Below are 25,406 nucleotides of genomic sequence, written 5' to 3' on the forward strand. Positions count from 1 at the left end.
ATTTTCCAATTACTTTGTTAGTATTTGGTGCACCGTTAGTACAGACTATCAGTGAAAACGACCCTTTAATTATAAAGCTTATTTCATTAAAACGCTCGAGTAAATTCTTCAGAGGCTAAATCGGTTTTGAATGACTATTCATTAATGAAGAGTATATAAGAAGACTTGTAAAGACACGACATGAAGAAACTGTACGAACACCTAACTACACTGCAGAGAATTTTAAAAATGGTACTATAAATATTTCTTAACAATTGCCCGCGTCACAGAATTCTAGGAGTCAACATTTCCATGAGGCTCCTATCACAATGATTGGCGCTAGTCATTGGAAGTCACTGTGTGACTTTGGAAATTGTTGGAATCGGTTTATATACTGTACATGATATAAAATGAAGATAAATGAAGTTGAGTCATAACAATGATTTACGATAAATTATAGCAATCAAGAATTACTTTCACGATTATGACGTGTTTTAAAACACACTCACACACACACAAACACACAATGCTTCGACGCTTGTATGATGCTCCCCTCCGAAGATAAGATCTCAGTAGTTCTTGATGTTTTTTATAGTCAGGTCGCATATGAAGAAGTCGAAGATGTACCGAGTGAACATACGAGCTGGCAACAGAACATCTAAGCAAGCTGGGCTTCTTAGTCTTTCAAAGCGACGGCGTCGTCAATTGTGCTTTCTAAGTATAGAGCTGTGTTCGTTAAACTTATTTCGCAAGAGCCGACTTTGACATTGTGTGGCAGCAACTCGGGTCGCACATGTACCGGGTCCAACTATTAATTGGTAACCTATATAAATTGGTACGTTATGAGCCCCCCAGTAGACTAGCTGACCAAAGTAATGATAGCCGCATGTTGGCACCATTCGGAACACTTCGTGTCAACAGTGGTTTGTTCCAGATGGCTCCCGACTTCAGCGATCTGACAGTTGTGACACTGTAGTTGCATGGTGAAAAGTTGTCGGTTTCACTAAGAGTACGAATGATTTGATTGATAATAGTATTTATACTTACGTTTAAATGCACTATCGAAAATGAGAAACCATCAAAGAAATTTAATAAATTACAACAGCCTTAATTAGTTTAATGTTCTTAGGTACAAATAAGTACCGCATCTGATTATGACTTTCACTGTAATGCGCATTGACGAATCCATGTAACGTCCGTGTCAAAATTTATACGATAGTGGCTGATCGGTATGATAGATAGATAGATATGAGTAGTGTCTTCTGTCATTCATGAGCGACGGAACAGACGTCACTCATCATAATATTAATACATGAACACAAAATCTGAAGTACCAATTTTCAGTATTAATTATGCAAGGAGCCCAATGATCCTAACGTAATTCGAAAGGTATTTACCATATATGTGTACAAAGAAAAAAAAAGTGTGTAAGTAGCCGTTAAGAGTGGTGAAAAGAAGTAGAAGCTTTTTCATAATATTGAAGTTACATTCATTCTCTGTCACGCATTAAAACCACAATACCTGAACATCGAAAATTGAAGGGCTACCAACCTCTGCCCTGCGCACCGATCAGATGCTGTGATAGAAATGACGCACGAAAGTAACAATATTTCGTGAAATCGCAGTCTAGGGGCTTTCATGTTTGCATGGTTCATTTGCAGTAAAACATGCATACTGGGCTGGTTGCACTGCGACAACTGTTACGTCGATTACATTGTCAGCAGTGAAAACCAACGTATCTATGGCTCTGAGCACTATGGGACTCAACTGCTGAGGTCATTAGTCCCCTAGAACTTAGAACTAGTTAAACCTAACTAACCTAGGGACATCACACACATCCATGCCCGAGGCAGGATTCGAACCTGCGACCGTAGCGGTCTCGCGGTTCCAGACTGCAGCGCCAGAACCGCGCGGCCACTTCGTCCGGCCCAACGTATCTGTAAATAACATTGTACACTGGCGTCGTTATTTCCTACTTTTCTGTAAGAGTGACTGTATGGTCATTTTCTGTCATTACTAGAAAATTTAAAATAAGTTTCTAATTTTTAATTTCTCCTTTTTGAATAACCACGACTTTCGACTTCACTTATGATGCGGAAACTATATTTGTTTTAGGGTATGTCTAGAAGAAGAATGTCAACGGGTCAGAATGAAAGACGCAGAGCTAGACAGACAGAATTTGTGCGTAGATAAAATAATAGTAATGTGGGTACTCATTATGATAATGCATTTGTTTTATTTAACTATCATAAATTAATATTGAAGTACTGATTTTTAAAATTAGTTATACAGGGAGGCCAATGAAACTTACACAACTCGAAAGCAACTGTCGCATACGTGCACAAAGGAAAACATCATGTGTATACATAACCATTAGGAAGTAGACACACACATCAGAAAAGTATTCCTTCGTCTCTGACACTGCTACCAACTTCTACCAAGCGTAACAATCGGGTGTTATGGTAGAAAAGACACGCGAAAGTAACAACGTTTTGTGAAGTTGCATTATAGGGACCTTCATTTTGAGATGTGGCAGATACTTCTTTTGCAGTAACACACCCGTACCGGATAGCTACAATGCCACAACTGCTACAGCGTTGATGTTGTCAACTGTGGAAAACGAAATGTAGTAACGAAGCCGTCGGGGGCAACAAATGTTGTTTTAATAGCGTTGTGATTTCACATACTTTGGTCTAAGACAAGCGGAACTAACTCTGTGTTCGTATGACACCGTCACCACAAAATTTGGAGTGTTCCTCATTTTCAGTATCTTCATTAAGAGTGGCTACAACGTCTCTTATTATAAGGAAACTAAATTTGTTTTAGGCTATGCCTCAAAGAAGAACATTAACGGGTAGGACTGAAAGACGAAGGGCTAAGGAAATAGGATTTTTGTGGAGAAAAGGTAACAGGAATAATACAAATGTTGATAGTGATAATTCTATTGTCATTCTGAAAGATACACTACTGGCCATTAAAATTGCTACACCACGAAGATGAGGTGCTACAGACGCGAAATTTAACCGACAGTAGGAAGATGCTGTGACATGCAAATGATAAGCTTTTCAGGGCATTCACACAAGGTTGGCGTCGGTGGCAAGACCTACAACGTGCTCACATGAGGAAAGTTTCCAACGGATTTCTCATACACAAACAGCAGTTGACCAGCGTTGCCTGGTGAAACGTTGTTGTGATGCCTCGTGTAAGGAGGAGAAGTGCGTACCATCACGTTTCCGACTTTGATAAAGGTCGGATTGTAGCCTATCGCGATTGCGCTTTATCGTATCGCGACATTGCTGCTCGCGTTGGTCGAGATCCAATGACTGTTAGCAGAATATGGAATCGGTAGGTTCAGGAGGGTAATACAGAACGCCGTGCTGGATCCCAACGGCCTCGTATCACTAGCAGTCGAGATGACAGGCATCTTAGCCACATGATTGTAACGGATCGTGCAGCCACGTCTCGATCCCTGAGTCAGCAGATGGGGACGTTTGCAAGACAACAACCATCTGCACGAACAGTTCGATGACGTTTGCAGCAGCATGGACTATCAGCTGCATCACAGACGGGAGCGCCTGCGAGGGTGTACTCAACGACGAACCTGGGTGTACGAATGGCAAAACGTCGTTTTTCCGGATGAATCCAGGTTCTGTTTACAGCATCATGATGGTCGCATCTGTGTTTGGCGACATCGCGGTGAACGTACATTGGAAGCGAGTATTCGTCATCGCCATACTGGCGTATCACCCGACGTGATGGTACAGGGTGCCATTGGTTACACGTCTCGGTCACAACTTGTTCGCATTGACGGCACTTTGAACAGTATACGCTACATTTCAGATGTGTTACGACCCGTGGCTCTACCCTTCATTCGATGCCTGCGGAACCCTACATTTCAGCAGGATAATACACGACCGCATGTTGCAGGTCCTGTACGGACCTTTCTGGATACAGAAAATGTTCGACCGCTGCCCTGGCCAGCACGTTCTCCGGATCTCTCACCAATTGAAAACGTCTGGTCAATGGTGGCCGAGCAACTGGCTCGTCACAATACGCGAGTCACTACTCTTGATGAACTGTGGTATCGTGTTGAAGCTGCATGGGCAGCCGTACCTGTACATGCCATCCAAGCTGAGTTTGACTCTATGCCTAGGTGTACCAAGGCCGTTATTATGGCCAGAGGTGATTGTACTGGGTACTGATTTCTCAGGATCTACGCACACAAATTGCGTGAAAATGTAATCACATGTCAGTTCTAGTATAATATACACTCCTGGAAATGGAAAAAAGAACACATTGACACCGGTGTGTCAGACCCACCATACTTGCTCCGGACACTGCGAGAGGGCTGTACAAGCAATGATCACACGCACGGCACAGCGGACACACTAGGAACCGCGGTGTTGGCCGTCGAATGGCGCTAGCTGCGCAGCATTTGTGCACCGCCGCCGTCAGTGTCAGCCAGTTTGCCGTGGCATACGGAGCTCCATCGCAGTCTTTAACACTGGTAGCATGCCGCGACAGCGTGGACGTGAACCGTATGTGCAGTTGACGGACTTTGAGCGAGGGCGTATAGTGGGCATGCGGGAGGCCGGGTGGACGTACCGCCGAATTGCTCAACACGTGGGGCGTGAGGTCTCCACAGTACATCGATGTTGTCGCCAGTGGTCGGCGGAAGGTGCACGTGCCCGTCGACCTGGGACCGGACCGCAGCGACGCACGGATGCACGCCAAGACCGTAGGATCCTACGCAGTGCCGTAGGGGACCGCACCGCCACTTCCCAGCAAATAAGGGACACTATTGCTCCTGGGGTATCGGCGAGGACCATTCGCAACCGTCTCCATGAAGCTGGGCTACGGTCCCGCACACCGTTAGGCCGTCTTCCGCTCACGCCCCAACATCGTGAAGCCCGCCTCCAGTGGTGTCGCGACAGGCGTGAATGGAGGGACGAATGGAGACGTGTCGTCTTCAGCGATGAGAGTCGCTTCTGCCTTGGTGCCAATGATGGTCGTATGCGTGTTTGGCGCCGTGCAGGTGAGCGCCGCAATCAGGACTGCATACGACCGAGGCACACAGGGCCAACACCCGGCATCATGGTGTGGGGAGCGATCTCCTACACTGGCCGTACACCACTGGTGATCGTCGAGGGGACACTGAATAGTGCACGGTACATCCAAACCGTCATCGAACCCATCGTTCTACCATTCCTAGACCGGCAAGGGAACTTGCTGTTCCAACAGGACAATGCACGTCCGCATGTAACCCGTGCCACCCAACGTGCTCTAGAAGGTGTACGTCAACTACCCTGGCCAGCAAGATCTCCGGATCTGTCCCCCATTGAGCATGTTTGGGACTGGATGAAGCGTCGTCTCACGCGGTCTGCACGTCCAGCACGAACGCTGGTCCAACTGAGGCGCCAGGTGGAAATGGCATGGCAAGCCGTTCCACAGGACTACATCCAGCATCTCTACGATCGTCTCCATGGGAGAATAGCAGCCTGCATTGCTGCGAAAGGTGGATATACACTGTACTAGTGCCGACACTTTGCATGCTCTGTAGCCTGTGTCTATGTGCCTGTGGTTCTGTCAGTGTGATCATGTGATGTATCTGACCCCAGGAATGTGTCAATAAAGTTTCCCCTTCCTGGGACAATGAATTCATGGTGTTCTTATTTCAATTTCCAGGAGTGTATGTGTCCAATGAACACACGTTTATCATCTGCATTTCTTCTTGGTGTAGCCATTTTAATGGCCAGTAGTGTACATTTAGATGTGCACTGAACATAATTCCAAATAATTTTGAGAATTGTAAGTGTGGTTTAATGGATTTACGGTGCACATTTTGTAACGAAAAACATTTCGCGTCTGAGGTGACTTCACGCGATACAACGGGCATTGACATTGTGTTGTCATAAAGGAAAAGTTAATTTCTCGCCATTAACACAAAATTTATTTTTGAACGCAGTGTATCAATGACTCCCTTGCAATATTAGAACACTTATGCAGCATTTGCCATGGATGAGTTCCGCGGCTAAAATTTGAGACACTTCTTGATGAATGACGTTTACTATCACAGATCAGGTCCACTGACCCAGTTGCTCGAATTTCGACCACAGGCGATACTAGTATCTGTAATTCGACGGGCGCAACGACCATTTGATGAAAATATTTCAATACGCATGCGCAACCAACGTCCGAACAAAGGGGATCAGTAATCTTCGAGTAGAGGGTTAGTGTGCAGGAGTCGTTGCGGTGAGGCGAGAATGAGATGGGAATTTTAGTCTGCCGTAAAGCGTGTCCGAATGGCCCAGGCGACTAAGGCAACCGTTGTGGAGGAGCGGAGCACCCGGATTCGAGTCCCGGTCAGGCACAAATTTTCAACTCTCGCCGTTGCATTACCGTATTGCCCTGTACAACTGGAAGTGTCCTCATTTCCCTCCTAACCCTTTACGCCGGCCGGTGTGGCCGAGAGGTTCTAGGCGCTACAGTCTGGAACCGCGCGACCGCTACGGTCGCAGGTTCGAATCCTGCCTCGGGCATGGATGTGTGTTATGCCCTTAGGTTAGTTAGGTTTAAGTAGTTCTATGTTCTAGGGGACTGATGACCTCAGACGTTAAGTCCAATAGTGCTCAGAGCCATTTGAACCATTTGTGAACCCTCTCACGGATGAAATAGCGTCAGATAAGGTACCATCAGTGCAACCTAAAAGAATGGTAAATATTTCAGAGAAACAAAACTTAAATGCAAGCATAGACCTTCTTGGAAAGTCTCCTCTGATTGAGTATTTCGTTCCCGGCAAGTTTTGCCTGTCTGTAAATTCGTAGTCTAATATCTTTATGATCTTTCTAAAAGTGTTTGCTCATTAACGTTATTGTTATATGTTTCTAGGATCCAACATGGTGTAGTATTTAGAATAAAAAACGACGCTGACGTATAATTTCTAAAGGAATTCGGCAGAATCCCGTCACGTAATCATGATTTCTATACATGTTTTGCACAAAGAACATTTAGTTGTCAATAAAATTGGAATTGCTGATCACGCGTGTGTAGAAACTGCAAGGTGTATGAAATTTTTGGTATGGAACTTTATACATCTACAATAGTAGCTGAAACTCGTACAAATTCTTACCTGGCCCCATTAAAAATTTCAACCACACCAGCAAAAAATTTCCGGCTCCCTGAATTTATAGCTGCATTAATTAAGATTTACTAGAACTTGATTGCGGGCCGCTGTGGCCGAGCATTTCTAGGCACTTCAGTCCGGAATCGCGCTGCTGCTACGGTCGCAGGTTCGAATCCTGCCTCGGGCATGGAAGTGTGTGATGTGCTTAGGTTCGTTAGGTTTAAATAGTTCTAAGTCTAGGGGACTAATGACCTCAGATGTTAAGTCCCATAGTGCTCAGAGCCGTGTGAACCATTTTGAAGAACTTGATTCCTTAGGTCTAACAGTACCGTGAGCCACCGTGAGTAGTTTATTTTCCAAATAAAATACTCAAATAAGATTTGAGCAACATGGAGGATTGGAAACGTGACTAGCCTGAAGGGGAGCAGGGAATAAAAGAATAAGCCGTATCCAACAAGGAAAGACAGTCAGTTAGAAAGCGCAGATCATTTCAATTGGGGGAAATCGAAATTACTGCTGACGTGAGTAACTTTCAACATCATTTTAATTCACACTGGGCATCGTAGCATAGTTCGATCCTCCTTAGTATGTTTTTTACAACGTGGTCGATACTTTTCTGTCCAAGCCTGCCTCACTCTTCGACTGATGCCCTCCTCAGCTCATGCAGAGTGTATGTTCGCTGCAACAACAGACTGCAAGTTACCAGTGACCTCAAATGTACTCAGTTGGGTTCATGGCAGCCGGCACCGCAGGCTATTCCTTTGCGCTGAAGTCTGCCGCGGAAAGGAAAGTGTTCATGAGACGAACTCAAATCACTTAAGAAAGGCAAGTCTTCCGGTCCACATGGTATACCAATCAGGTTCCTTTCAGAGTATGCAGACACAATAGCGCCTTTCTTAGCTATCGCACACAACCGCTTATTTGAGGAAAGGTCTGTTCCTAAAGACTGGAAAGTAGGACAGATCACACCAATATTCAAGAAAGGAAATAGGAGTAACCCATTGAATTACAGACCCATATCTCTGACCTCAATTTGCAGTAGGATTTTGGAGCATATACTGTACTCGAACATTATGAATCACCTTGAAGAAAATGATTTACTGATACATAACCAACACGGATTCAGAAAATATCGTTCTTTGCAACACAGATTTATTCTCATGAAGTAATGAGTGCTGTCGACAAGGCATCTCAGATCGATTCCATTTTCCTAGATTTCCACAAGGCTATTGATACCGTTCTTCACAAGCGACTATTAATCAAATAGCGTGCATATGGAGTATCATCTCAGTTGTGTGATTTCCTCTCAGAGAGGCCACAGTTCGTAGTGATAGACGGTAAATCATCGAGTAGAACAGAAGTGATATCTGGCGTTCCGCAAGGACATGTTCTTTCGGACATGTGCAGATGCACAAACAGTGCCCGAACTCTTACGGGAATCGGCAGTAAAGCCGCGAGTCATGAGTGTAATGGGCAGGGGCACTATGAATATAGTGCGGGACAATAAGTTGGGAATGTGGGTCTCACGGGAGGCGTGCCACAGATACGGCCCTGCAGTCGCACTACCTTCTGTGTCCTCGGTGGCTCAGGTAGATAGAGCGTCTGCCATGTAAGCAGGAGATCCCGCGTTCGAGTCCTGGTCGGGCCACACTTTTTCAACTGTTCCCGTTGACATATATCAATGCCTGTACGCAGCAAGGGGTATTCATTTCATTGTAATTCCAGCCTAACATGAATGACACGCTTCTTTGCTGCAACCGTGGTACTGCATGCCTGAGAAGTATGAACTGGTACATGGTCCGCTCAACACTCCTTTACCGCGATTGTCAGGCGTCAGACAAACGCTAGACTCATCGATTAACAGAACCCTACCCTACTGATCCAGTTTTCAGTCATGGTGCTGCCTTGCTCATATTCTTCGGTGCAGCGCGGTGGTGACGGGTATATAATGTTGCGCGTAATGGACATGTAGAGGCAAAATTGGTCGTGAGGAGACAGTTGCTTTCAGAAAGGTAAGACGCAATTATGTTTTGCATTCTTCTTAGGTTATCTACGAGGCATAATTTATAGGCAGCTGTGCCCAGTTGGTGCTGTTGACCGCGGATAATCATTGCGAGATAGATTTTCAGTGTTTTGTGTCTCACAATAGCGGTTAAGCCTTCGAATGGTATTACTGTCGTGTACATCATTTCGGCGGACAACTACACTAACAGTCCTTCTTGGCATCAAGTGGACGTGCACGCTTAGACAATGCTTGAAATGTACCGTCGAGGTATGTTGACAAACGGAACAGTGTACAGAATTCGCATTGCTCCGCTTGATGACTGCAGTCACAGTGCGTTCTAGTAACTGCTTTGAGAATTCAGTTTTACTTTTATCTCTTTTCCCCAGGTAATTGACTGTAGCAATTTCCTGGCATCAATATAGCATTATGGAAGAGCTTTGCGATCACAAACAATTAACTGTTGAAGGCATGAAGGTGGCGCAAGACTTTTTTGGGACCGTTTATTTTACGAAATGTTGATATTTGCATTAACCTTCCCCAGTGTTTGTTCTTGCACAGAAAAATTTCCTTTAAATTCAATATCAACAAGTTAATATATTCGCTTAAGTTCTAACTGCTGGAGATAAGCTCACAACGAGTTACCTCATAAATTGGAAATAATGAGAACCTCAGATTTTAATCTACGTGTCTACTTATTTATTCGTCGCTGTGGGGCTTCGTATTGCGTGTAGTTGTTCCGACGCATGTACACTCATAACTTCTCTGCAGTACGCAACACTGAGAGCCTCGTTACTTCGTTACGATACACCAAGAAAGAAAATGGGTTATATCTCTTTAAACCAACTCAAGCAGAAATTTATAACGTTCTGTCAGAATAAAAACTCATATTCCTATTTATTTTTAACACGGCGAGCCCATATTTGTTTCTCCGTAGCGTAATGAAATACCACTACGGCGAAGATTGCAGCACGCCTCAGCACGTAAAAGACGAACTACGCAAATCTCACCTAGCTTCCCGAAAATCTGGATAGTCCAAGTCGTAATTGCAGCGAGTATATATTCACAATAGACAAAAAAGATTGTGGTGAATAGCGTCGTATGTTCCTTGACTTAACCCGTTGACGACCCTACGCGCTAAATATGCAACGCCAGAAGGGCACAGCCAAATGCAGAGGACCTGGCAGTTGACACCGAACGTAAGTAACTGTGTTGTACTGTACTTGCGCTAAATCATCGGAAACAGTAACAGTCGTAAAATAATTGGGGCTAACAGTCTGGAAGGACCTAAAGTGGTATGAGAGTTTGACACTAGTTGTAGGAAAAGCAGGTGCTCGGTCGAGATTCATTAGAAGAGTACTATCGATAAGTAATTCATCCACGAATGAAGCGGCTGGCAAAAGACTTGTCCACACGATTCTTGATTATTGACCAGGTTTTTTTTTTTTTTTTTTTTTTTTTTTTTTTTTTTTTTTTTTTTTTTTTTTTTTTTTACCGTGTTAACAGAACAGCTGAAGAAGATTGGCACTCCCATTACCTTAATGGCATAGTAACACAGGTACTGAGAAGTTAAGAGCAAGTGGAGCCGAAAATGGGTGGATCCCATAGAAATCAATACAGAGAGCTCACCAACAGTAGCATAAACATAAACATTAAGGACGATTATATATATAATTTCAGTGGATACAATTAAAACCATGCGGTAGCGTTCTCGCTTCCCGTGCCCGGGTTCGATTCCCGGCGGGGTCAGGGATTTTCTCTGCCTCGTGATGACTGGGTGTTGTGTGCTGTCCTTAAGTTAGTTAGTTTTAAGTGGTTCTAAGTTCTAGGGGACTGATGACCATAGATGTTAAGTCCCATAGTGCTCAGAGCCATTTGAATTAAAACCAAACAGGTGGTATCCAAACCACAATCAAATTATTAAGAATTATACTCCCAGTGCCCGACTTGAACTGAAATTCGCTAGAGAAGTTCATTATTGTAAATGGTGTGGGTACTCTTATATTTCTTAGGAAATATCAATAGCCACAATGTCCAAATGGGTCGATGTAACCTGCTTCTTGCTATTACTGAAATCTTATATAAAAGCAAGTATAAATTTTATTGTAAGAGTTCCTAATGTATATTGACCTATTTTCTCTCTTCAAGGGAAAATCAGAAGGACACTGATATCTGGACATACTGCAAGACCAGTTATTCACGGCGACAACTGAGTAACTGACGCTTATTTTACAAAAACAGATTTACTTGCGTCATACTAATGTATCCATATTGGCATCTAGCGCTGTACGTAGGTGACGCCAATGAACGAACACACAAATATATCAATGAAAGGCTGCATCACACGTATCAGTATACATCTATTACTTGCCTGTAACGCTACGGGAGATGAGCTAAAATATTTCGAAACGAGTGTGGAGCTAGTGGCGAAATAAGTAAATCTAAAAATAGTAACTGGTAATTCATCCACTTCCTGCATCTTCTTCTCTTCTTGGAGCACCTACGGTCGAAATGCATTAATGTGAAAAGCCAGTCCCAGTATCCATGCACCTCCATGTCTCAACCAACTCCACGCACCCAAAGATGAAATCCATCCTTCTAGTCCTGGTCATAAAGCTTCACCTCACACCATAGGACAGTCCACTGAATGGATAACTTAGTAATAAAGCTAGCCTACTGTCTTTTCAATAGCGTTCTGTGTTTTGTGATCTGTAATAGTAACGTCCGTTATTAAGCTTATCATTCACGGATGTCTTAGAACGCGTGACTGTTTATTCACTGTATACACATAAAAATGCAACCAGTCTCGTTTTTGAAATAGTTATTTTTTGTTCCATGAATCGGTTTTCCAACCTAATCAGGCTCATCATCAGATGGTTTTCCAGAAGTTACATAGCTATTTCAAGCATAATGCTGTGCTGGCACTGTGACAGGAAGATGGAACATCCTTTAACGCATCGCCATGAATATTGTTTATCTGTTGATTTATATCCAAAATTTAGTTCTGTACTTACTGTGATAGTATGGGCGGCAGCCAAATCAACAGATAAAAAATATTCATGGCGACGCACTACAGCATGTTCCATCTTCTTATTACGGAGCCAGCATCCAGCATTGTGCTGGAAATAGCTTTGTAACTACCGAAAAACCGTCTGAATAATAAATAATAATTTCAGAAAAGTGACTGGCTGCAGTTTTATGTACATACAACTAATTTTCATGTATAATTTCAGCAGTTAACAAGAACAGATGATATTATTATATTTTTGTAGAATACTTTGTAAGTAACAGATATAGTTGAAGATGTCTTGTATAACAGGCAAGTTAATTTTTATATTTGTTCTATTGAAATATCGTCGTAATTTGTGAGGTTTATTATAAGTTTTAGTGGTTTTTTAAAAATCATGTAAAGAACACGTTACTTCATTGTATGTAATTTGCGACAGAAATCAGCAAAATTCGCGTGCAAAAAAAGAGAAGCACTACTTGTATTCTTCTGTAATTTGGTACAGATTGTTAAAAAAGAATTCAGTATTTTGTGAGGTGACAGCATGGATAAAAACAATTAAAACTGTACATTAAACAGGGGCTCTGGACTACATGCCTTAAGAGCTATGAGTACTTGTTCATCAGTGCTACTATGAAACACATCTCTTCTGTTGCCGGGTCTTTGCTGTTACGATCGATCTACAGAATGTAATAAACAAATGAGAAAACGTTATTCTGTTACTGTGATACAGCAGAGTTTGTACTGTAATGTGCTTGCTATTATATACTCCCTGGGCTTGTGAACCATTTCTAAAGGAGGTGCTCAATATGGTGTCCCTTCATGACAGGGCATGCTTCTGTCCGACGTCTTACGGAATCAACCAGACTGTAAAAACTTCAGATTCATCAGGGATGCTCTGGCAGACATTCACAACTCTTTGTGAAGCCGTAGTGTCGCAATATCTTTGCACGTTTAGTAAACAAACAGTGTAAATGATGATTTGTGTTTGTTATATCTGTATACTGAAGGCACCACAATACTTGTGAGTAGTCAAAGAAAAATACCATTTCTAACATTGGCGTTTGAAAACACTCAAAGATTCATTTTGTCTGATTTTCCGATTGATGTCTAACTTCAAAAAGACGCAAGAGAGGCAGAAAATCACACATGAAAATATCCCGAAACATATTAATGTAAACAAATGCACAAATGCTCAAATGAACTTTGAGAATAAATTCTCGAAGCATCGAAAAATAAGTAACTGGTGCAGTTTTCATTATTTAAATCATGAATGACACAGTTGCAGGCTTTCCTGAATCATCTAATGTGATGAACGAAATAAAGTTCATAATTTATTTCATTTATTTTCTCTAAGTAAAACAGTTATTTAATTAAAAACTTTGGCTGAAGAGATGTCGAAATATTGTTATAGTATGAAAAGTGGCGGTTTTGTGTGCGATATTGGCCATAGTAAGCACCTTTCCTGAGTACATGGTAGAGAAGGTTCTCTGGATTCCAAAGTTTATGTTGTTGTCAAGTAGTCAGTCTGTGGGAGACGAGTGATTTGGTTGTAGAGCGTTGTTGAAAGCCGACGTATGTAGCTATGCGGGTGTATAATTTCGGAATGATGTTGCTGTAATTTGTAATTTATCGAAGAAGGTAATATACAGCCGCGTGCGCCAGGGATGTAGCATTTAGGGAACATTTTCCTTTTTACTTTGTAAATTTTCGTAACTTGCATTGTTTGCCTGTTACGGTATTGTTCTTACATTGTCTTGTAAATACATGAATTCGAGAAAGAAACGCATCACTCTTTACCCCTTTCATTTTTAAATGCTGACTATAAGTTTCATGAAAATCTTGTCGTTAAACTAACTTACTAAGTTTACTGTTTATTTCCAAATTTCAATATTTGTTAATAACAATGACCACTGAGGTATGTTCATATATGGTTTCCGCTAAGCAATACAAAACTGAAGTGAAATTTCGACACCGAGCCTTTACATCTCACTTGCTATTCAAAAAAATTTAAAAGTATTTCGGACTCACATTTAATTTCGCAAGATCCTAATGTTAACTGAATATTGAGTGGCGCAATATCTTACATTGCAAAAAAATGGTTCAAATGGCTCTGAGCACTATGGGACTCAACTTATGAGGTCATTAGTCCCCTAGAACTTAGGATTCGAACCTGCGACCGTAGCGGTCTCGCGGCTCCGGACTGCAGCGCCTAGAACCGCTTGGCCACTTCGGCCGGCTACATTGCAAATGTCAAGATTATGTAAGGGGTGACAAAGCAGCGTGACATATTTCAGGCGAGCAGCTGCAAGACATAGTTGTGTGTCAGCCAAAAGTGACTATTCGAACCTGAATTGAACATTGCGTTGAGCACTTAGGGAATAGTGATTATCCACTCGATCATATTCATGTTCTGATGTCACTCATTTCAGTTTCTGTATAAGTGTTCTTCATTAGAGATCAAATTTTGAGATAAATGGCATGTGATAGGTCAGATAAGTTATAGATAAGTTTTGTTCATGAGGACTGCATACAGTGTACGTAGTAACGCATATAAGCACTTTCAAAGTAGAAGCTTCATGTTTTGTTTAAGTAACGGTTATATGCAGCCACTAGTGACCATAAAATTACAACACTGAATACGCATTAGTCTATACTTAGAACATTTACAAGGTTTTATATGCTGACAGCACGCCCCCTACTAAAAAAAAAGGACACATCCCAGTTCAAATAGGACTCGCGAGCTGAGGAGTCCGTACAAACTTAATTATCTGCATAGGCAGTTTATCCATTCCGGCAATCGAGGGTATCGACTTTTTGTGCCTGTTATCGACATTGATACGGACAAGATTTTGGTCTCAGAGATTCCAAGGCTTTCCAGAATATTTTAATTTCAAGTCTGAAGTCGGATAACAAACGAGAAGAGAAATATTTTTTTGTGTGATGTAAATACTAACACATTTCGGATTTTTTACTGTACTTGTGTTGTGAATCCTTTTTTCTTGCAAAATATCATGATTCTACGTCGAGGAGAAGTATGCTATAGGTACTGATGAGTGAGTTTTCGAGTATCAAAGTATGTTACATAAATGGCCGTATCTTTTAACCGGAGTACCTTAGAAGCTTAAACGTTTTACAACTGCAAGGGACCGTAGATCTTAGCATTTGACGCAAAGCCGAACTTGATACGCCACACTCATCCAGAGAGAAAGGTTCTTAACAGACAAACAAACAGACGGATAAAAATGACAAAAAATATTCGTTATGTTATATAATTCAGAATTAACAATTACAGGACTTTTTTCCCCTCACTTGTACTGTCAAACTGCGATTCTTGTCAAATTTCATGATTGCAGGTCAACGGGAAGTACCCTATAGGTTTTGATGAGTGAGTTTTCAAGTGTCAAAATATGTGACATAAATGGCCGTAACTCTTGATTGCACTGACTTAAAAGCTTAAATTTTTTAGACCGCCGAGGAACTATTGATCTTAGTGTGTGACATGAATTTTAACTTAATCCGTCGAACTTTTCCAGAGAAAAAGGATCTTAACAGGCGAACAGACAAACAGTCTGACAACAAACGACAAAAAAATATTTTTTTCGTGTGATATAGGGTTTGATGAGGGAGCTTTCGAGTATCAAAATACGAGACATAAATGGTCGTACCTTTTGGTTGCACTGAGTTAGAAGTTTACATTTACTGCAGCGCCAAGGGCCTATAGACCTTTGTGTGCGACAAAAAATTCAACTTGATACGTCTGCCTGTTCCTGAGGAAGGGGTTGTTCACACACACACACACACACACACACACACACACACAGAGAGAGAGAGATACGCGCGTGCGCACGCGCTCGCAGAAGGACAACAAAGCGATCCGATAACGGGTCCGTTCTCATAGACTCGGGCACGAAACGATAAATGGAAAAACAAAGATAATTGTTGCGATTTATTTTGTTCGTAGAAGAAAATTAACTTCTAAATGCGGTGCCATGGAGTATATACAGGGTGGTCCATTGATAGTGACCGGGCCAAATATCTCACGAAATAAGCGTCAAGCGAAAAAACTACAAAGAACGAAACTCATCTACCTTGAAGGGGGAAACCAGATGGCGCTATGGTTGGCCCGCTAGATGGCGCTTCCATAGGTCAGACGGATAGCAACTGCGTTTTTTTTAAATAGGAACCCCCATTCCTTATTACATGTTCATGTAGTACGTAAAGAATTATGAATGTTTTAGTTGGACCACTTTTTTCGCTTTGTGATAGATGTAGCTGTAATTGTGACAAATGTGTAAGTACGTGGTATCATGTAACATTCCGCCAGTGCGGACGGTATTTGCTTCGTGATACATTACCCGTGTTAAAATGGACCGTTTACCAATTGCAGAAGGTCGATATCTGTGTTGATGTATGGCTATTGTGATCAAAATGCCCAACGGGCGTGTGCTATGTATGCTGCTCGGTATCCTGGACGACATCATCCAAGTGTCCGGACCGTACGCCGGATAGTTACGTTATTTAAGGAAACAGGAAGTGTTCAGCCACATGTGAAACGTCAACCACGACCTGCAACAAATGATGATAACCAAGTAGGTGTTTTAGCTGCTGTCGCGGCTAATCCGCACATCAGTAGCAGACAAACTGCGCCAGAATCGGGAATCTCGAAAACGTCAGTGTTGAGAATGCTACATCAACATCGACTGCACCCGTGCCATATTTCTATGCACCAGGAATTGCATGGTGACGACTTTGAACAGTCGTGTACAGTTCTGTCACTGGGCACAAGAGTAATTACGAGACGATGACAGATTTTTTGCACGCGTTCTTTTTAGCGACGAGGCGTCATTCACCGACAGCGGTAACGTAAACCGGTATAATATGCACTATTGGGCAACGGAAAATCCACGATGCCTGCGACAAGTGGAACATCAGCGACCTTGGCGGGTTAATGTATGGTGCGACATTATGGGAAGAAGGATAATTGGCCCCCATTTTATCGATGGCAATCTAAATAGTGCAATGTATGCTGATTTCCTACGTAATGTTCTACCGATGTTGCTACAAGATGTTTCACTGCATGACAGAATGGCGATGTACTTCGAACATGATGGATGTCCGGCACATAGCTCGCGTGCGGTTGAAGCGGTATTGAATAGCATATCTCATGCCAGGTGGATTGGTCGTCGAAGCACCATACCATGGCCCGTACGTTCACCGGATCTGACGTCCCCGGATTTCTTTCTGTCGGGAAAGTTGAAGGATATTTGCTATCGTGATCCACCGACAACGCCTGACAACTTGCGTCAGCGCATTGTCAATGCATGTGCGAAAATTACGGAAGGCGAACTACTCGCTGTTGAGTGGAATGTCGTTACACGTATTGCCAAATGCATTGAGGTTGACGGACATCATTTTGAGCATTTATTGCATTAATGTGGTATTTACAGGTTATCGCGCTTTAACAGCATGCGTTCTCAGAAATGATTAGTTCACAAAGGTACGTGTATCACATTGGAACAACCGAAATAAAATGTTCAATCGTACTTACGTACTGTATTTTAATTTAAAAAACCTACCTGTTACCAAATGTTCTTCTGAAATTGGGAGCCATATGCTATTGCAGCGCCAACTGTCACAAAGCGAAAAAAGTGGACCAACTAAAACATTCATATTTCTTTACGTACTACACGAATATGTAATAAAAAAAATGAGGAGTTCCTATTTTAAAAAACGCTGTTGATATCCGTTTTACCTATGGCAGCGTCATCTAGCGGGCCAACCATAGCGCCATCTGGTTTCCCCCTCCAAGCTAGACAAGTTTCGTTCTTTGTAGTTTTTTCGTTTGTTCTTATTTCGTGAGATATTTGGCCCGGTCACGATCAATGGACCACCCTGTAGACGTTAGCATCCCGATGGAAATTCTTTGACCTGGACCACTGACGAACACAGAGCCGTGTCTCTGGCTGGGCGACAGACTGTCGCTTTGCGGGATGAAATACTTATCAGAAGCTAGACATCTCGGGCGAAATGAAATTACGCCCCACGACTGGCGGAAGTCGTGACGCTCTCGTAGCTTCGCCGCGCGGCAGACGAAGCGAGCGCTCCGCGGGGCACAGCCGTGAGAACTGGGTGTCGGGGCGCGGTCGCCGCCTTGCGACACTGGCGCTCTGGCGGCGTATTACGGCCTCTCAGCGAGTGGCCGGTAGCCGCAGCGGCTGCGACAGCGGCAGGTGGTCTTTCGGGTGGGTGGGGGTGGGCCGCATCCCGGCGCGGCGCGGCGCGGCGTCCCCGTTGGGTAACCGGAGTGCGCAACCTTCAACCGCAGCCGCTGATAAAGTGAGAGGCATCACGCCTGCGGCGGGGATGCCGCTCTGGTTCCATTCTTGACCCGCGTGACCCCTCCCCTGCCCCCACCGCGCCGTCGAGAAGAAAGAAGCGCCTCGGATGCACCAAAAAGCGGCGCTAAGAGCCGCCGACGAGGTCCGCCCTCCCCCTCTTCCCGGATCCTAACACAATTATCCACTAATGTCACGCCCTGGTCTCCCTGGGAACTAGCGGTACGGTATTCGGGTAGCTCGTAAATGTGTTCGCTATATAAGCTCCGCGAGACGAGCAGGCGGGCATCAGTCAGTCGCAAGCACCACATCGAGCAGCAGCACTTCATCCGCTCTTCTGATTGACACCGACAGCCGTCGACATGATTAGCTCGAAGGTGAGAATTCGGGTCTGTATTGCCTCCGTGTTTAAACAAACACCCTGTCAACTCCACGGAATTTCGTCATTCTGTAGACAAATGTCTTGTCACGCAAATGTCTGACCGACCTGTTAGGTTTTAACGTCTCATTCTCCCTCCGCACATCACCGCATCATGTCCCACAATAATGACTAGGTGAATTTGTTGTTAGTTAGCGACAAACAGCATCAACTTAAGATGTTTCTGCCTCTTTTATATTTTATTTATTTATTTACTTATTACGAAAATCCCAACATAACTCCTACCTGGATTTAAAACTGGAAGCGAAGAGTTGTGTATGAGCCCTTAGTTTACAGCGTCCACTTTCGTTCATATAGTCTCATAAACTGTAGTACACGTCGGATACAGAAGTAGTTTTTTGAGAACTGAGGACATGGGAGAAAGAACTAACATGTAGCACAGCTATAGCATCACTCGTTTTGTCCCCTCCTGCATATCTTTTCTCGGAGTACTATTCAACGATTATGCTATACAGTTCCGTCCTCTTCGCAAAAAAAAAAAAAAAAAAAAAAGATAGCGCGTAGTGATGCGCAAAGACATCGAAGTCACTTTCGAACAACATTCGTACCAAAAATCAATAATTTGGATTTCTTTAATTTTTTATCCACGTTAGTTAAGACACGATTTTCTTATAAGTAAATTCAACGTTTTGTAAGAAATGGATGAATATTTGGGTGTAAAATGTAATCGGCGATGAGATCAGTGCAAATGAATCATAAATTTTTATTGTTATACGAGTAAAAATAGAATTTGCTTTGTCCTGTTTAAATAAAACATCCTAGCAGTCATCTATACCCGATTTGGGGAAATTAAGCAAAACCTAAATCTGGATGGCTTGACGGCATCTGAGCTGCACTCGTCACTTAGGCCTAAGCGCGGCGCCTGAATATACCAACAGCTGGTACAAAACAACTTTCTTAACAGTGGGCCACGTGGTCTCTGAGACTTGTCGGTGGGTGCAACTTCACTTCAGGAGTAACCACGGCATATGGTGACCAATGCAGTCTGCGTTGTGTACTTCGTTGCCAGGGAAACGTTTGAGTTGTGAACAGTAGTCTAGTACTACATGTGGCTTAAGATATGAATAATGTTCGTGTTTTTTTACTGCTATAAAAGTTACGACTGTGAAATGTGATTCAGTTGTCAGGTGGTCTCCGATAAAGAGAAACAACATTCCTCCATAGCAGCTGCGATGCTTAGCAGGTTCCACCTTGTTCCCTCGCTCGGTCCAGACATTTCCTGTTGGTCTTCTAATCGGTAGTTCTACGTTTAGAGACTACTTTCCACGTAGGACGTTTTCTTTCCGTTACAGTGATTTGAAATCCGATCATTATAACCCGCTCACAATCACTATAGTTTTGTCTATTCAGTCGACTGGGTGAAAAGTTTTCTAGGTGGGAAGAATGAAAGGGCACGCCACCTCCAACACAACTGACGCCAATGATATCGTCACCGACGGGATGTTAACTCATGTTCTTCCTTTTTTTCAACCTACGTCTCTTAATTCTGCCAGACATTCAAACTATCATGTAGGTTAATGGCTGCGTTTTCGTTGTTTTGTAGGTTTATAATGTCTGCGGAATCTCTAGCTCCACTTTTATTGAGTGGCCGTGCGGTTATAGGCGCTACGGTCTGGAGCCGAGTGCCCGCTCCGGTCGCAGGTTAGAATCCTGCCTCGGGCATGGATGTGTGTGATGTCCTTAGGTTAGTTAGGTTTAAGTAGTTGTAAGTTCTAGGCGACTGATGACCTCAGAAGTTAAGTCGCATAGTGCTCAGAGCCATTTTTTTCTACTTTTATTAGGCAACTTAAAGACATAATTTAATTATGTTTTACTCTCTGTGAATATTGCCTTTTATGAGTTACTTCTTGTATGTAACACTTTTACATATTTAAGATATTTAAATCGACAATGCTGTCTCATTAGCTAATTTTATTGATTCCTGATGATCTGCATTTAAATCGAGGTGATATGCAATTAGGTCGTTGTGGGAAAGTTAATGGAATAAATCGTCCGTAGCACTGCCAAAGGAACCGTCGCACTACTCTCTTGGACTTCGAACGTCAGTCTGGAATCCGTACCAGATAGGACTGTTGGAGGAAATAGAGAACATCCAAAGAAAAGCATTGCATGTCGTTACAGGAGTTGCTCAGCTTTAGTGGCAGACGCTGCAGGCGCTTGAAAACCCTGGAAGAGAGGTCTTCTGCTCCACGGTGCTGTTTGCTGTATGCATTCAGAGAGCGTACATTCCTAGAGATGTCATCCAATATACGTGTTCCTTCCTCGTTGGTATGTCTTCGGAAGAGACCATGAAAGTAGACATTCTAACCCACACAGAGGTTTACTAACAATCGTTCATCACGTGGACCATTCGCGACCTGAACAGAGAAAGGGAGCAAGTAACTGTGGTACACAAAGTGCCCTCCGCCGCACATCTTAAGATGACTTTCGGAGTATAGAAGTAGATGTATAAGTGAGTATAATTGACCAGGCCAGCATTTGAACCGCTACTGGCCCTTTCATAACGCGTCAACACAGTGGACAATCATAATAGAGTTTCAGGCAAATGTATCCCACGAGACTGATCGAACGGGGATGTATGGCGATTTTGAAGATTCTTTCTTGGGATCTGAAGCCAGAACTCGGCAGTATTCCAAATCCAAGGCAGGTTTCCAGGAAGTGGCTTTCTCATTTTTTGTGATTGCTGTTCAAATGTAAAAAAAAGGAAGAACAAATAACTGCAGTAACCTGTTTCAGATCATTACAATTGGTGAGAGAGTGGTAGTGGAAAACTACCTGAAGTTTGATATACACTGCGGCAATTCTCACTCTAGGAGTACATGAGCTCGCGTTGATCTGAATCCAGCTGTCTGTAGTGAAGTGCAACGTGCGTAACGCAGTGTGTGTGTTGCAGATGCTGGTGCTGTGCGTTTTGATGCTGGCTGCGGCGCCGCTGGTGGTGCGCGCTGACGTCGGCTACGGCAGGGGTCCCGGAGGCGGCGGCTTCGGAGGCGGATTCGGGGGCGGCTTTGGAGGCGGCAACGGTGGATTCGGAGGCCCGGTGAGTATTGAGGCTTCTGTGACAGATCGTCCAAAAAACGAACGGATTCAAAATTCTACGACTCATCGTTCTTCTACTTCTTTCCCTTCGTCGACGTTCCTGGCATGTCTTCTCCATTTTCCTCGGTCCCAGCCTCGCCTTTTCCTTAAATGTTTTTCCCTCAGTTCCTCGCCTACATAGTGCATCCATCATCTTCCTCTGTCACCTTCTACTACAATTCCTATAATTCTTTCACCAACATAGGGGTCGTACCTTTTCATGAAATGACCATACCATTGCAGACCTCTCTCTTGAACCTTCTTTGATATCGCTGTCACTTTAACGCTGCCTCTTGCCTTCTTGTTTCTGAACCTTCGTCTCTGCTGACGCTACAAATCCTTAACATCACGGTAAATGTTGGCAGCCAAAACAGTTGCAGGATAAAGATTTATTAAAATTCTTGACCACGGTTTCGGTATATCTAAATAGACCTTCATCAGAAGTAAAATACACTAAAATCACATCCTGCAATGGAGAGTCATAAAACAATTGTGCCAAAGGCTTCGCCACTAGTTAAAACATCATCCTTCTTAACATTCTCATTTTGGATGTATACATTGCGTTGCAATACGCCTTAATGATGCTCCTACCTCTGCTCTACATAGCATTGCAGATCTCACTACAACGTACACACTATTCATGTAATCTTCAGATTTATTTCTCTATCGCACAATACACCTGAAGCCCTTTTCTAGTTTACCTAAACTACCTGCATTCTACAAGCTATTGCTATGTATGAATTGCCACCGGTAGACACTGTTGATCCTAAGCATTTAAAGACATCGGGTTTCTTTAAATTCTGTTCATCCGACTGGTTTCTTACCCTTGTCCTTTTAAGCACATATACTCCGTTTTATCCCTATTGATTTTCTCTCCCCTGCTTCCAAAGCTTTTAGCCAACTTTGTAATCTGATTTCTAGTTCATTCGAGTTGACACTACATGACACTATGTCATTTGCGAACATCAGATGCCAAGGAACTTGCTCTCCAACTCATCCTGATAGTACATCGATGACAAGACTTATATATATATAGTGGCTCAATGCAGACCTTTGATGCAACTCAACTTTAGCTAGTATGCAGTCTTTTAGCCCTACACTGCTTCTTATCTGCATTCTGGCACCATTACACAGTACCAGTCCTGAATAAGACCTACATATCTATCTGGCATTCACCCCCCTCCCCTCAGCCCCCCCTCTCAAACTCATCAGATTTATTGCGGTGGCGCCCTGTCGTAGGACATTTTTTGTTCTATTAAAACCGTATGAAATTCCTTCTCCTTCTCCTTGTGTTTGTCTATTAGTTCCCGAAATGCATAGACTGCATGCATTGTTCCTTACTCCGGCATGAATCCTAACTGTTCAACCCACATTGCTGCTTCTTGCCAGAGCCATCTTTGTACTATCTTCTCCCAGAGTTTCATAAAATGTGCCATTAGTTTTACTCCTGTACAATTACCATAATCCTGAATCGCCCCTTTTCTTTGAATAAGTGGATTATGACCAGTCATGAGATGGAAAACAAGTTCGGATGGGGAAGGAAGGAGAGTGAAACTGCAGCTTTCCATGTCAAATGAGTCATCACAGCATTTGCTAAAAGCGAAGTAGACAAACCAAGGAAAGTTTTAATCTGGTTTCGGAATTGAACTGCCGTCCTTCTGAATGCAAGTTCAGGATGTACCACTGCATTATCTCACTCTGTCTCGGCCCCCAATAGGACAGATAAACCTCAAGAAGAAAGCTGTAGAAAATGATTGCAGTTTTACGGTGTTACCTTTAGACTTGTCAACGACCTCGCCTTAGCGGTAACACCGGTTTCCGTCAGATCACCTAAGTTAAGCGCTGTGGGGCTTGGCTAGCTGTTGGATGGGTCGCAGTCTGGGTCTGCCGAGTGCTGTTGACGAGAAGGGTGCGCTCAGCCTTTGTGAGGCCAAATCTGGAGCTACCTGATTGCGAAATAGCGGCACGGGTGACGAAAACTGACAACGGCTGGTCACTTGCCCATCCACTTCCGGCGACGCCTCAGAGCTGACACTGTGGCCGGTCGGTGCCATTGGGCCTTCAAGGCCTGTCCGGATGGGATTTTTCTGTGTTGTTTGCACGTTTAGACCCGGATGAGGCTGAATTAGTCGCATAACGGAAGTCAATCGATCGATTCCATTCCGCTTCAGTTCTCGGTCCTTCAGAATGAAGCTGATATCTGTAGCGTTCAAGAAGTTCGTTTTCAATGACGCTGCATACAAAAGAAAAATATCAGATAAACGTGGACATTCATCTGGTGGAATGTCAAATGATATGTCAAGAATACAACTGCAGATCCCACAGAGGGAAATGTTACTTTTTGCATGGTTTATTAGAATTCGTGTATGGATTTCTCGTCCCGTGAAACCGGCGCCGTGTTGAGTCTTTCACTGGTTATTTTCGAGTCAGCGTTCATCGTTTAGTCGCTTGACTTTACTGAATACTTGGAAGGCTACCACGTCCTATGGCATTTATGCATCGGAAAAAAAATTGTAATGATGTCAAAGTAATACGAGTACTTTTTGTGCAGAAAAAAGTTATTTTAGGGGGTTAGAAAGCAAAGGAATCATTACTAACGCGAAAATATAGTACCACCGTAGAAATTATTGAATATATTCTGAATTCTAGAGTTATATGTTGCTTGGAGACACATTAGTTACTACGGGTGGGAAACTGAATAACTGATGGAAAATTCACCACCATACGACTCGTCATGTGCAGTTTCGCCCACAGTGATGTGACATAAAGATATAGTGGCATAAGATGATGATGGAACCACCTGCAATGGAATTATCCAGTATACGTCCGTGAACAGCGTTGCCACAAGAGCTTTGTAGGTAAGACAATAATGTTATCTACAGAAGCACGTAAGGGATATTATAGTGTAACATTCTAACGATGGCATGTTTATTAGAGACGGTAATAGGTAGTGGCTGAATACATACATGTGAATTTTCATTCCCATTCCGGACACCCTTAAATAATTGGCTTGTCTCTGCAATATTTCTCAGGCCACCCCATACTGACATCAAGCGATAAATTACTTATTTATTTAGTTTATTCTAACCCCAACATTCAGTTTGAGAAATGACAGAGATAACACTGAAAATATCTGCTTCAAGGGCATATTGCGGCCTTTTGTCAGCACGAGAGGGGCGTCTATCCGCTTGCCAGCCAGGATGTTTACCTTTGCCGTGAGCGCGAGATGGGAGGATGGCTGCAGCCGGATGACAGATAGCATCTTTTGGGGAAACTGGGCGACTCCCGCGGCGAAGGCATCATCTCTGCGACCGCGTGAAAGTTCATGGACGTCCGTCTTACTTTCTAGCTGTCGTTAAAGCCTCGTTTCCTCCTTGTCATCGGCTGCGATGGCACGGCACGACGTGCGCTTTTCAGACATTCCGTCAGCTGCCGCTACT

The 25,406-nt window shown here is 43.3% G+C and overlaps 1 protein-coding gene across 3 annotated transcripts in view; it reads left to right on the top strand.

Moving 5' to 3' along the window:
* LOC124616009 (ctenidin-1-like) overlaps positions 1-25,406 on the top strand; it is a 63,719-nt gene that overhangs the window by 33,196 nt on the left and 5,117 nt on the right. Inside the window, exons 1-2 of one of the 3 annotated variants that reach the window (XM_047144224.1) lie at positions 18,737-18,826; positions 21,782-21,928. In XM_047144224.1, coding sequence (XP_047000180.1) covers positions 18,812-18,826; positions 21,782-21,928 — 162 coding nt within the window. In that variant the 5' untranslated portion in view covers positions 18,737-18,811. Of the gene's footprint in view, positions 1-18,736; positions 18,839-21,781; positions 21,929-25,406 lie in introns of those variants that run through there. The other 2 variants (XM_047144222.1, XM_047144223.1) reach the window with 2 other exon arrangements.

This window comes from Schistocerca americana, chromosome 5 (assembly GCF_021461395.2).
Source record: "Schistocerca americana isolate TAMUIC-IGC-003095 chromosome 5, iqSchAmer2.1, whole genome shotgun sequence".
Classification (NCBI taxonomy): domain Eukaryota; kingdom Metazoa; phylum Arthropoda; class Insecta; order Orthoptera; family Acrididae; genus Schistocerca; species Schistocerca americana.